Source organism: Marmota monax, unplaced genomic scaffold, assembly GCF_021218885.2.
Source record: "Marmota monax isolate L192 unplaced genomic scaffold, Marmota_monax_Labrador192_F-V1.1 WCK01_AAM20220418_F8-fsc00125, whole genome shotgun sequence".
Taxonomy (NCBI): domain Eukaryota; kingdom Metazoa; phylum Chordata; class Mammalia; order Rodentia; family Sciuridae; genus Marmota; species Marmota monax.
Genome location: NW_026695235.1, coordinates 9,199,743 through 9,213,414, shown reverse-complemented (window position 1 = coordinate 9,213,414; position 13,672 = coordinate 9,199,743). Strand labels below are relative to the sequence as shown.

Genomic DNA, 13,672 nt, shown 5'->3' with positions numbered 1-13,672 from the left:
CTCCACATTTTCATGCCTCACTGTATTTACTAGCGTTCCTGTTAACAGAACTGGAGGACGGGGCTGCATACTGTGAAAGCTTTAAAAACTTTACTATCCAAAAGTGTTTGATTCTTTAAGTAAAGAATGCTTGCAGATACACACAGCTCTTACAGATATTCTACCCACAGAGCTGGGTGATGCCATTCATGCCCAACACAGAAGTTCTAGGCTTAATCTCCAAGATAAGAAAGAGACCCTCAGAGACAACCTGCTTGTGAGTGGCCACTCCCTACCTGCTACCATGACAAGTGACATCCCTGGAGCAGGCCACTTCCTGCCATTACTGGGTGCCTTGGTACACTGTCCTGAGGCTGTGCACACAGGTTGGCCATCCTTACACTGGCAGTAACTGTGTAAAGGACCGTCCCTGCCACACCTGGAGAAAAGGTCGCACACAGCACACACCCATGCACACCATACAGCACCACACATATCACAATCATACACCCACAAATACCACACAAAACACACAACAAACCACACACTCTACACACCTCACACACTTCACACATACCACATACTTGTACCACATAGATACCACACATAGATGACACAGATACACACCACATATAACACATGCTGCACTCCACACACACCACAACACATGCACAAGACACAACACACACAAAACTGGAGACAGAGATGATTACTACCACTGTGCTCAACTAGTGATCCAAATACTTTCTAAAATGTGTACAATCATTTTATTCTTTTTAAAGAATATTTTTTAAAGATTTTTTTAGTTGAAGATGGACACTATGTCTTTATTTCACTTGTTTATTTTTTGAATGTGGTGCTGAGGATTGAACCCAGTGCTGTGGGGCACATGTGCTAAGTAATAGCTCTACCACTGAGCCACGACCATATTCTCAATGTGACCAGATAAAACATAGTTAACATACTGGATAAGTCAAGTAAAATACACAATATTTTGGTGAGAGTTATGAGTTTTTACAATTGCAGTCAGAATATTTAAAACATTTTAAGACCTAATGGAAACAGTTCATGGGAGATGGCTTGGGAAATTTTCCCTTTGGAAAGTCTCCACGTCCACCTGAATCTCAGCCCCTTCTCATCTCTTCTATCTTGAAGACAGCAATGGAGGGCCCTAATTGCAGGTCAGGGCCAGCTGGGCATATGGGCACGTGGGACAGCTCAAAATCATTCCCTCCCCAATTTTGTTTTCTGCCTCAAAACTGAGAATGATGCAGGTATAAATAAATATTAAAAAGTATTTTATTTTCAAAAAGATATTTCATAATGGAATATGATTTCCAGACTTGTTGTGCATGTTTATTTCAGTTTATTTTATTCATTTCCTTAACTCAACACTGCTCTTTAGATTGTGTGTGCTTGTGTGTGCATGTGTGTGCGCGTGTGTGTGTGTTTGTGTGTATGTGAATGTGTATGTGTTCTTAAGCCAGCCTATTGGGCTGTGGAAGGCAGAGGATGGAGAGCTGTGCTTAAGCAGAAGGAAAAGAGCAAGCTCTGAAAAGGGCTTCGGGTGCTGGACACCGTGCATGTTTGCTCTGGCCATCTCCTCCCGACATGTGCAGTCAGCAGAGTGTCCTCCCCCCAGGACCAGGGGCACATGTGCGAAATTCAGTTCCGTGCTCAGGCAGTCTCAATCAGGGCTTGAGTGCAGTTGTACTCAGGCCTCAGGGTAAATCAGTTCATCAGAGCAACATGACCCCGAGTCATGTTGGTAAACATGGTCAGTAAACATCCAACTACTGACCCTGGCCAGTTTGATTCACTGGCAGATTGAATGCCCTTGTGCAGACCAGGGAGGGGGGGCACAGGCCCTTCCTGCCTCTACCCTGCTCCTTCCCCATCCTGGCACAGCTAGCCCCATTGTGACAAGGATCCTCTATGAGTTAGGCCCCTGCACTCCTTGAAGATGCAAAAGCAGGGGCTCTAAGCTGTCCAAGGACATCACCAAGGTCTCAGAACCAGCGCCTGGCCTACCACCCTGTGTAGGCCACTTGGACCAGTTGTACTGTCCGTGATTGTGAGCGTGTGGGTGTGATCTTAGCCACATGCAGATGTTTGTAAATCTGAAAAAACTTTGAGGAGTTGTACGTTTAAAGTTTCATATTACATTGGGAGTTTATCCTAATCCAGTGGATCTGTATCAGTTATGTTCAGGAAAATGAAAAGAATGATTGAATGCGGAAAGACCCTCCCTCAGAGGGGAGCATTTCCAATGCATCTGGGCAATAATTATTGGCATTTGCATGCATGACGGCCACCTGCGTGAGCAAACTTTTTTCTCATTTGTAAGCCATCTGCTGAGACTTCCAAATTGTGACCTGTGAAAGCTGGCCCCCTGCTGGTCTCTCCAGAAGACACGTGGCCTCTTCAGGGCTGTCCTCAGCGAGACGCCCTGCCCACAGGGCTCGCCCACCATCTGCCCCAGGGCCGCTCATACTGGGTCTGAGCTTCCGTGACCTACTGCCACCCCATTCTCTCCCTGGCATGTGCGTGACAAGACTTGGCCACCACATGCTTTAGTTAAAATTCCTCCTTGATGGTGCATCCAGTTCCACCTTGATCCTTGGTCCAAAGCATAAACATTTTAAAAGGACATTTCCCGGCCAGCATAATTGAGAAACGGGAGTCCGTTAATGTCTGAACCTCCGCACAGTGCGCTGAGGGAAGGACAGCCAGTAGGAGGAGAACAGGAGGGTGTGTCCAGGGCCTGGCCTTCTTGACACCTCCTCCCCTCCTCTCCAGCCTGCTGGTCCTCATTTCACTTCACCAAGAGACCACAGCTCAGAGGCCGAGATTGTGGACCGTGGACGTGAGTGTGTGACAGCTGACTCCTCAGCCAGGCTCTCAGCACCCTGCCAGGATGCTGGCCTCAGGCAGGCTGGCCCCCTCTCCGCTTCCTGTCTGTCACAGGACTGATTCATGAGGTCGGTCTCAGGGCAGTGCCGACGCCTAAGGAAGTGCATCTGGCACGTGGGCCACCTCTGCTAAGGCAGGGGAGCAAGAGAGCTCTTCCTGCTTTTGAAATGTGCCCAAAGGTGGCCACCAGACAGGAGGATCCCTGGACTCCTCTCACACCGGTCATCTGTGCTAAACGGCCGAGCACGCCCCACCCAGCCACCACCAGCAGCCACTCCACCCCAGGGCTCCTCTCACCCCACCGCCAGCTGGGCAGGTGGCTCCCCTGCAGACCCAGGGCTGCTCGCCACACAGGCTCTCGACACATCATTTCCAGTGTTCCCACACTGCCACAGGTGACATGCTGAGGACGGGACCACATGATGTTCCATCTTTGAACATCCTTAGCTGGTCCCACTCCAGAGAGCCGGCAGGTTCTGCAGGAGTCCTGACACGCCCCAGCGACACCACGGGAGTCCGCTCCAGGTGAAGAGAGGAGCTTGCTGAGCCACTCGCTCCGACACAGTTTTTTCCCTACTTTAGTATTTGATTTTATTTTTTCAGCTTTTTTGAGGTGTCCCTGACAAATTAAAACTGCACATTCAAGGTGAGCACATGGAAGTCCTGGCAGACGCATGCGCTGTGAGCTGCTCAGCAGGATCAGGCTCAGGAGCGGACCCACCACCTCACACACGTTTCCTATATTTTTCCCCTAAAAGATACAAAGTTTCAGTTATGCAAGATGAACAAGTTCTGGAGATCTATTGTACCACCCAGTGACTACAGTTGCTGCGTCACCCACGTGGGATCTGTCACTGGGACAGGTGTTAGCTCAGACATTTGAGACAAAGTTAGGCACTTGAAAATCTGTGGATATTAGAACTTTAAAAAATAAAAACAAACACCTTAACTTGCGGGAGCTTTCTAATGAGCAGGAGGGAATCACAGCGTGAACCCGAGCTGTCGGGTTCAGGGGCCACTTGTGGCCAGCAGCTGCCTGGGGCTGCAGAGTGGCACCTGGGCTGCGGCTGACTGCACTGGGATGGCTCACTCTGAGCTCCAGGTCAGTGTTCTACCTGCTCTTCTGGGCAGTCGGCTGTGAGAGATTTTGCAAATGGCCATGCACTGTGTCGGTGTCACATGGGGCCTGCGTACTGCCCCATGTGACATGTGAGTGCTTTCAGACAGTGGGGACAGTGTGGGAGCACCGATGGCTCCAGGATGGGACTGTCTTTTGTTCTTTTCCTCCAGAGCTGGGCGAGATTAAGAACGTCACCACCACGCAGCCGTCCCTGGAGCTGGACGGGCTGGAGAAGTACACCAACTACAGCATCCAGGTGCTGGCCTTCACCCGCGCAGGGGACGGGGTCAGGAGCGAGCAGATCTTCACCAGGACCAAAGAGGACGGTGAGACTGGACAGCAGCGGGCGGAGAGCGCAGCTCCTGGCTGCGTGCCCAGGGACACACTGGGCTCCTGCCAAGTGGCGGAACTCCAGGGCCAAAGCCACCTAGTCGCTCTCAGCCTTCCCCACCAGCTGCTCTTGGCCTCACTCGGGGAAATCCTGGCTGCCCTCAGGACACTCTGCAGAGCCACTCAGGCCCCGGCCTCCTGGGCTGCCTGCACTCCAGCTTCCCTTGGAGCCCCTTCTCCATAACTCTGTAACCTTTCTCCCCTCCTTCCCCCCCATTCCCCCTCCCCCTTCCACTTTCCCTCCCCCCTTCCCCCTCCCCCTCCCCCTTCCCCCTCCCACTCCCTCCCTCCTCCTCCCTCCCTCCCTCCTCCTCCCTCCCTCCCTCCCCCTCCCTCCTCCCCCTCCCTCCCTCCCCCTCCCTCCTCCCCCTCCCTCCTCCCCCTCCCTCCTCCTCCCTCCCCCTCCCTCCCTCCTCCCTCCTCCTCCCTCCCTCTCCTTTCTCTCCCCTTTCTCTCCCCCTTCTTCCTCTTCCCCTCCTCCTGTCCCTCCTCCTCCTCCTCCTCCTCCTCCTCCTCCTCTTTTCTGTTTTGCTTTTTGGGAGTCCAAGTATTATTTTAAACAAAAATACCTTTAATCTCAGAACCTCTGCACCTGTTTTGTGTCCTCTTAGATTACCTGTAGGGCTTCTCACCACAGCGTAAGCTCTGATTATCACACCTTCCTCTTGAAAATTGCGTGCTGGCATAGGTCATGGTATTCTGGGTTAGTTAAATCGCTTTAGAAGGCCTTGCTTTAAGAGCTTCACATATGTTTTGTTTTTTTTTAATTCTTACAAGGATTCATGATGATTGGGTAAAATTTTAAATCACTGTTCATTCTGTTTGAGGCTATTCATTCTTGCTGTTCCACACAATTTGGATTGGGTCATGTGACCAGTACCCAAACCTGCACAAACCATACAGCAAAGGGCTTCCTATTATTCTGAGGGAGACCCTCAGGTGCCTTCTCTGAGCTATTTAAGGAGCAGTTCAGTTCCAATAAACAGCAGAGCAGCTGCCTCCAGCTCAGTCAAGGAGGCCCAACTGACGTCAAGTGAATGCCCTTCAGAGTCGTCCAGAAACGTTTCAGCACAGAGTCACACCAGAGATGGTGCCAGCTCAGGTCCCCACACACCCACGGGCCCTCCTGACTTGGCTCCCCACCTCCCTGTTGTTTTCAGGATGCGGTAACCCAGGAAGTGGGAGGGTGGGGGCGAGAGAGCTGTTACCATTTCGTGTTACCTCCTGTGTATCTGTAGGCTTGATGGCTAGAATCTCAATCCTGTCCCCCTTCCACAAGAGTCTGGGAAGTAAAGCTGGAGACCCAGGTGCGGCGGCAAGGACTGGGACTTCTCCGCAGCCTGTCTACCCACTGGCCTGATTTCCCGGCACTCAGAGGGCTCACTTCCCCTGGGCGCTGTGCACTGATCTCATGCACTGATGTCAGCAAGCAGAGCCCTGCTCCCTGGTCAGCCCCATCTATCCACTCGCACACAGGATTCCCACTGCCACTCGGTCCCTTCTCAAGTCAGAGTGTCTGTTCACAAATCAGTCCTCACCAGCCTTAGTTTTTCTACAACACACAATAGTTCCAAGGAAGGTGCAGGTCTCAGCCAGTTCTGCTCAAAGACGTTAAATTAGTCACAGTGCAGTGCCGTGCCGTTAGCAGGCCACTCATCCTGAGCGATGTCCACCAGGCTAAGCCCTGAGCGAAAAGAGCCACAGATCGATTTAAAATACGATAGCCAAAGAGCTATGTGAAGGCCAGCACTGTCCCTACTGCCCACGGGCCTTGGAGCACCTCACCTCACCCTCTCTGGGTGAGATAGTCCTCATGAACAAAGCTGCCGCAACTGGACCACGTGGACCCAGTGTAAAAAACAAGCACCAGGAGCCATCTGGCTTGACCCCAGCGGGCTGCCCTGCTCCAGAGCCTGGTTACTTGCTCTCCACTCCCTCAGAGCAGGGTGGAAGGTTCCTTTGCATTGCTGAAGCGTAATGCAGATGTCACTGGGAGGATTATTTAAAGAGCAAATGGATCTACAACACAAATTTCAACATTGGCATCTTTCAGGAGAAGGTACAGAGTTCCAATAAGAGGCGAAGGCTCTCCATGACTCTGACAGGCTCACAATTTTGGATCAATTTTTAACAAATCCTCTAGTTTTAAAATCATAGAATTTAATCTCAAACCTTGACCCCCAAGACCCAAGGTCTCATTGGCTGAACAACTCATCCCTGCGTCTGTAACCAGCAATGATAATGTCCAGCGACGGGGAGACCCTGCCTTGAGGCTGCCAGATACCCCAAGAGGGGTCCAGAATTCCGCTTGTGCTGGTGGCCTGCAGAGCCGAGTGTCAACATTAATCAGAATAAATCAGCACTTTCAAAAAGAAGTGGAGCAGAGATTGGGTGGAAGGAGGGGAAAAATCTAATATAATGATGAGTTCATCTCCAGGAAAAATTCACTAATTTACCAAAGGTGAAGAACTGTGCCAGCCACCTTTGTGGTCTCAATATCTGATATAAATGATGTTTGAGCAGTTTATAGAAGTGAGTGTAATTTTTTGTCTGATTGAAAGAAAGGACCAAGGCTAATCATCAGAGACGGAATACTTAATCCAATTAATGCTACATGTCCTGCCTGCACTTCTACTTAGGAGGTCTCATCTATTTGAAGTTTGGCTTACACTGCCAACTTCAATTAAAATATGGATAGAATGCCAGTAAAATAATTGCCAGAGTTCATTAACTTCTTCCTCATTAGGCATTATTTAGGCATAAGTTGATGTTTCACAAATAAAGAGAAATTACTATGTTAACTACAAACTTCCAATGAGCCCTGTATGCCTTAAATGGTTCCTAACCTTTGGCCCTAACCCTGAAGCCTCAAGAGGCCTAAAGGTTCGGGTTGTGTGGTTAGTATAAAGAGGTCACCGGTCATCCTAAAGAGAGAACTTTTATCACCAGTAAAGACAAAATGTTTACTTTCGCAAAAGATGACTTGCAACTGAATTACTGGTTTAGAGAACCCATCTTCTGCACTTTTAATAGTTTCTCAATCTTTATCTAAAGATTCTTGGACTTATAGACACATTCTCAGGTCTGTGGTCATATTGTCAGGCCAAAGAATGACATCTCAGATCATTAAATTTTAGGACCCTTTAAATTTCAGGACCATGGACATAGTCTTGTAGTCTGCAAGTTCTGATCACATTTCAGATTCACTTCCTGGGCACCAGTCAATGAGAACTCTTACCTCTATTATTGCAGTAGGAATGCAGAAGATTATTTGTGTATGTGTCTTTCTACTTTTGAGCACAAACAATTAATTCTGAATTCTAAAACATCTGTGAGATCCTAATATCATTTTATTTGCCAAGAACAATAATCTAAGCACAGCCATGGGAAAAGAGAATGCAAATAAAATATCGTCCATTAATTTTCAATTGCCGCTTTCATTCTGCAGGCATCGGCTAGTTTCAGCCTTGATCTCTTTATGCAGAAGTAAACATTATATATGTACAAATAGAGACGGTTGTGCTCAAGTTCCAATATTTGCTGAGCATATTGCTAACGCACATGGCTGCATGAGGTGCTGTGGGGGAGAAGGCCGGCTGTAGGTAGAATTCGTGATCTTTGCTCCCCCTACCTTCGATTTACAGTCTCATTGGTGGGACATCTGAACATGGAGCTTAGAGGAGAGAGACATAGACACAGGATGCCCTGGGTGCTCTGGCCACCCACACCTCGAGCTGTAAGTGCCTGTGTGAATGGGTCTCAGTAGACCTTCCGGATGGGGTGTGTGTGTGTGCGCTTACACACCTGCATCAGTGCTGCCCTCAGCTGACAATGAAGGCATTGGCCCAGTGGGAAGGCCTGCCTGTCAACACTGCTTAGGACTCCAGGGTCACTAACCCTGTAGCCTGTGGGACAGTGTCCTGTGCACTCGAAATTACTGCATCAATGACAGACCTGTATATCCCGCAGGGGATTCTCCACCCGTCACAAGCTCCCCACCCCAACACACTTATATGGGGGCTTTTCCTTCTTCAAAGCCAGTGATGGAATGGTCTCCATGCCTTCAAGTCTCTCTGAGTTCTCTCTCTGGCCTCGGGCTCCTCTTCCTTTTTAAATGCTTTCACTAGTGCAGTATAGTTGTACATAATAGTGGGGTTCGTTGTGACGTATTCATGTATTCATGGAATATAATTTGCTCCATTTCAATCCCCAGTATTTCCACCTTCCCTCCCGCCTCCCTCTCCCTTCTTCCACTGGTCTTCCTTCTGTTTACTTATTGTTTTTTACCATGGTGTTTTGTAGATATGCACAAGTGGAATTCACCACGATGCGTTCACACATGCACAGGCATAACTGGCTCAATGCTGTAGTTTCTCCCCTTTCCCGTTGGCCCCCCTTGATCCTCCTCTCATTTAAGGGGCTTGTTGGGTCAGGGCAGGCCACCCAGGAAACGGACTTTTTATCATATATCTTCAAACACCATCACCTTTGCCATATAAGGTGACTGGGTCATGGGAGTGATCCAGCCATTGTGGTAAGAATTACCACCCATGCTCTGGGGCAGGGGCTGAGCAGATACGTGCTGAGCAGGATGGTGACCACCTTAGAATTCTGCCTGTCACGTTGTAGCTCATGAAATCATTTTCCCACTCTTCAGAGAATCTGCATTGAGGATCTAGTCCAGATCTGGATACTGGTCCAGGTCCTAGAGACAGAGCAGGCTGAGGCAGCACTGGCTCATCACTCCTGAGTGGGCTGTGACAGTGCAGTAGAGAAGAGTCTAGAGGGGACATGGGACCCTGACGTCTGGCCTGCTGGTCAGGGAGGGCTCCCTGGAGGACATTAGAAGAACATGAGAGATGAGTACGTTTTCAGGGAAAATGTAGAGGGCAGGAGAAAGTTCCAGAGAGGGATCCCATGGCCCTAGATCACCGTCCACCCAGGGCCTGGAGGAGGACACTTTCAAGGACCAGTATTAGAGAACACCCCCAGCCAGGAAGGAGCCCAGCCACTGGCCTGCCATGTCTCCATGGAGTTGTAAAGAGCTGCAGGAACTCAACACAGCCACTCAGGAGAGGAAGAGAATTCTAGGCTCTGGCTCCTCTGACTGAGAGGACATCCGGGACATCGTCTGCAATGAAGGTGGGAAGGAGCCAGCTTGGGAGAGAAGGTGCTCAGCCCAGTGTGGTACGGTCCACCTGAGGCCCCCACGAGATCCTCACGGAGCTGCGAAAGGCAGTGATGAGCTAAGACAGCAATGGCAGCTCAGTGGGGGAGGCCTGGCCTGGCCAACTGGGAGACGCTAGAAGACAGAATTCTCTGGAGGCCGCACCCTTTATTTCAACCAAGTAACCTTGGAGTCAGAAATTCATGAACTCCTGAGGCCAGGAATAATGAGATGTAGATCAAGTAGGTTTCCTAGACCTTCATGTTTAAAAAATAATAATAATGATAAAAAGATTTCCAAAATGTCGTCTACCAAAATGTTTGATAATAAAAGATTCTGCCTTGATTTTTTTTAATGAGAGGAACCCCTCCCTCCTTCCTAATTCACACTTAAAGAAGCATCTCCAGAGGAAGACCTTCAATTGCCATGGAAACATCTTTCTTTTGCTCTCATATTTCACTGGTTTACACAGTAATTAACACACAGCCTCGTGTGACAGAAACAGTGGTCACACATAGCTTGGAAATGAGCAGGTAGCACTTGGGCTCCTGGAGAGACTCCTTGCTGGGAGTGCCCAGCAAGGGGGACATGGCCACAGGAGTGCCCAGCAAGGAAGCAGGGAGAGTGTTGCTAATCCGGGGTGTCTGTGAGGATGAAAAAGTCACAAGCACCCTCTTCCCTGGGTGTGCATAGGAGTCCTGGGGCTCTGAGCCAGCCTGTGGAAGTCTTGGTGACCCCTCACCTGGGGGAAGCCCAAGGGCAGGTGCCCAGGACAATGGAGATGTTCCAGGAGCCATCGCTCCCTGGAGCTCCCTCATCTACTTCACTGCCCACAGGACTGGCCAAGAACTGACATGGAGGCCTTCTGTTTCCAAAGGGTGACCACATCCAGCCCAAGCTGGTTCTCCCCAGAGCCACTGGTTGTTTTGTTGAGACTCAGAAGAGTGAATGTGACAATGATGAGAACCACATTCGACTCCCAAAATATCCCCTGAGCAGTTCCGCTGTCCTCGGAGAAGGAGAGACTCAGGGATCCTCCAGGGCTCACCTGCGACTTGCTGATTGAATTTCAAGGCCTCCCTTGGGCGGGAGCCATCGCCCATGGACAGTCAGACCTCAGCCTTGAGGCCCCCGCCACAGAGGTGCCTGTGTGCCTTCCCTTCTGCTGGGCCTTGCCCTCCCACCGTCCTTCCTCTCAGCCTGGAGACCGAGGACGAGGACCCGGAGGGTGTGCAGTCAGCCTCTGCCCCTCCCGTGCTGCACAGCATGGCTGCCATTTCTGCCTTCTTGAGTGGTTTGTGGAAGGAAGTTTGCTGTACATACATACATACCGCCACCCCTTGACCAGAAGACACTCCCGTGGGCCACATTGCCGTCCCTCTCTGGGTACAAAGGAGCCACAGCAGGTTCTGGGCAAGCAAGAGTGGCCGCTGGTGACCGAGGCCATTCACCTTCATGCCTCTCTGCCACAGAGGCAGACACCCATCCTTGCCTCCTCAAAGTCACAAACTTTAGAAGGAACAAGAGTGACAGAAGCTAACCCCTCCAGCTCTTCAGCGATGGGAGATCACGGGGACCAAAATGGAGAAAAAAGTCTCTCCAGGAGAGCAGGAACTAGACCCGCGGCTGTTAGTTCATAGGCCGCCATGAAATGGCCTCACATTTCTGGAGACCAGAAACCCAAGACCAAGGTGTGGCCATAGTTGGATGCCCTGAGGGCTGTGAGGGCTCCAGGGCTGTCCCCTGGGCTGCAGGTGGCCTCCTTTCCCTGTGTCCCTTGAAAGCATCTTCCCAATGGGCACGTGTTCGCCTGTGTCCAACTTGCTCTTTTAACATATTGAGGCAGGGCCCACCTAATGGCCCCATTTTAGCTCATCTGCCCCTTTAAAAGTCCTGTCTCCAATAAGGTGGCTTTTCTGAGGCAATTGGGGTCAGGACCTCAGCATATGCACGTGGCTCTGTTGTGTCCTGGGGGAACCCTAGAACCAGGACCCCTCCTAGAGCTGAGTGGGAGGGGCGGGCCCAGCTGCAGGGGGTCCTGTGGGGCGAGGCCGACGCGCCTGTGCGGCTCCGTCTTGTGACTGAGCCTTGGCCTTTTCCAGTTCCAGGTCCTCCTGCAGGCGTAAAGGCAGCTGCGGCCTCGGCCTCCATGGTCTTCGTGTCCTGGCTCCCCCCTCTCAAGCTGAACGGCATCATCCGGAAGTACACTGTGTTCTGCTCGCACCCCTACCCCACAGTAAGTCGGTGCTCACCAGGTGCCCTGCGGCCTCCCGGGGCGCTGCGCGGCTGTTCTGGGCAGTTTGCTTCGTTGCCCGCCTACTTGGGTCTTTGTGGTGGTTGTATTTGTCCCCGATTGTCTGCACATACACAGGGAAGTCTTTTAGACCTCATTTGAACACACTCCTGCAACATGATGAGGGACGTGGCTGTGAGAGTCATTGTGTATTGGGTGAGTCCCCATGGCACGGCCAGCGGCTCTTCAAATCCAGAGCCAGGGGCCTCGACTGCGCCTTAATTGACCATCAGTGGACAACATGGACGCCATGATACCAAAATGATTTGTTATCATTACCGTTGTCACTGCTGGTCCCGATGATAAAGTGGAACGGTTTCTGAGACCACGTATGAAAACTTACCAAAGAAAGGAGTTGTCGAGAAAAGAGAACAGAAAAGTGGGCTCTGGACACTCCCTCTGTGGGTCTCCCGCTCCTGGCTTAGTAGGTCGCAGGTGGAGTGCTTGGTGAGCATTTGTGGAGTGAAGGCAGGAACTCCTTTTGTTTCTATTGCGATAAAATATATATCACGTAATGTTACCACTGTAACCATTTCTAATTGTGCACAGATGGAGGCACTGAGGACACTAATATTGTGCCCCCATCCCTGGCCCAGAACTTTTCATCTTCCCAAGGTGAAGCTTGACACTCCTCAGCTAGTCCCCGCCCCCACAGGGTGCCCAGTTGCCAGTCTACTTCCTGTCTCTGAGTTTGACCCAGGGACCTCAGGTGAAGAGGATCACACAGCGCTTGTTCTTTCCGACTGGCTCTTATTTCTGTGAGAGCGATGTCCTCAGGGTTCACGTTGGAGCAGTGTCAGAATTCCCTGCTTCTGTCAGGCCGAGCAGTCTTCTCAAACTAATTCATTAGCTTTAACTAAAGTGACGCGTTTCCCAAGTCCAGAGCCTGTAGCGCCCTGAGGCAGGGCAGCCGGGGAGGGCCTGTGTGTGGCCCACCCAGCTCCAGGTCTCTGCTAAGAAAAGTCACATTGTGCCTTCGCTGACATGTGTCAGCGGCAGCGCCTCTGCCTCCAAAGTACAGATTTAAACGCAAAGAGTTGGGCTCCAGAACATTTTTGTAAGTTCCCTGTTTGTCCTCAAATATGCCCATGAGCTGTCACCAAGCCCAGGGTGCAGAGCAGCAGACTCCTCCAGGAGCAAGTGCCTGCAGTCCTGTCCTCTGCTCAGGGTAGCCAGTGTCTGAGGACCCCCAGCATAGCTTCTGATTTCCTCGGTGGCCCCATGTGTCCCCATACCTACCAAAGAGACATAGTCATTGCTGAAGAGGCTCACTTTCCACTTGAGCTTATTTTCATTCATTCATTCATTCATTCACAGAGCCATTAATCTATCTCTTGTAAGTCTCATCTCTGCTATTTTGACTTCCAAAGCTAGAAGCGAATTAGCAGGGCACTGGAATGCCACCAGATTACTGTCATTCTGTCCTTCCAAAGTGATCTTTGTTTTCAAACTAAAAGTGTGAACCTGGTAATTGGAGCTGGATCTTAGTGAGGGGTGTGTACAGGAGAGATCCCCTGGCTGGAGGGAAGCAGTGGGTCACAGCAGGCTGTGTCCTCCAGCCTGAGAAGTACACACAGCAAAGCAAAGAGCCAAGTATCGATTCCCAAAACGTAACCAAGGAGTCTGTATGATGTGGGGGGAGTGATTTTCCCAGGGACCCTCTCTAGTTCTTCACAGAACACAAAATTGGACCCGCCAGGACCCTCTCAGTGAGACCTTACCAGAGTAAGAGAAATGAGATCGAATCAACCAGAAAAGGTGGGAAATAACTGAATTTCTCACCTGCTTGACATTTTGCAACCACTCTGAG

General features: G+C 50.6%; 1 protein-coding gene across 2 annotated transcripts in view; it reads left to right on the top strand.

Annotated features, from left to right (window-relative positions):
* The window catches only part of Dscam (DS cell adhesion molecule), a 668,205-nt gene that overhangs the window by 575,009 nt on the left and 79,524 nt on the right, over window positions 1-13,672 (top strand). For both annotated transcript variants that reach the window (XM_058577314.1, XM_058577315.1), the window contains exons 19-20: window positions 4,183-4,338; window positions 11,672-11,805. In XM_058577314.1, coding sequence (XP_058433297.1) covers window positions 4,183-4,338; window positions 11,672-11,805 — 290 coding nt within the window. The remainder of the gene's footprint in view (window positions 1-4,182; window positions 4,339-11,671; window positions 11,806-13,672) is intronic.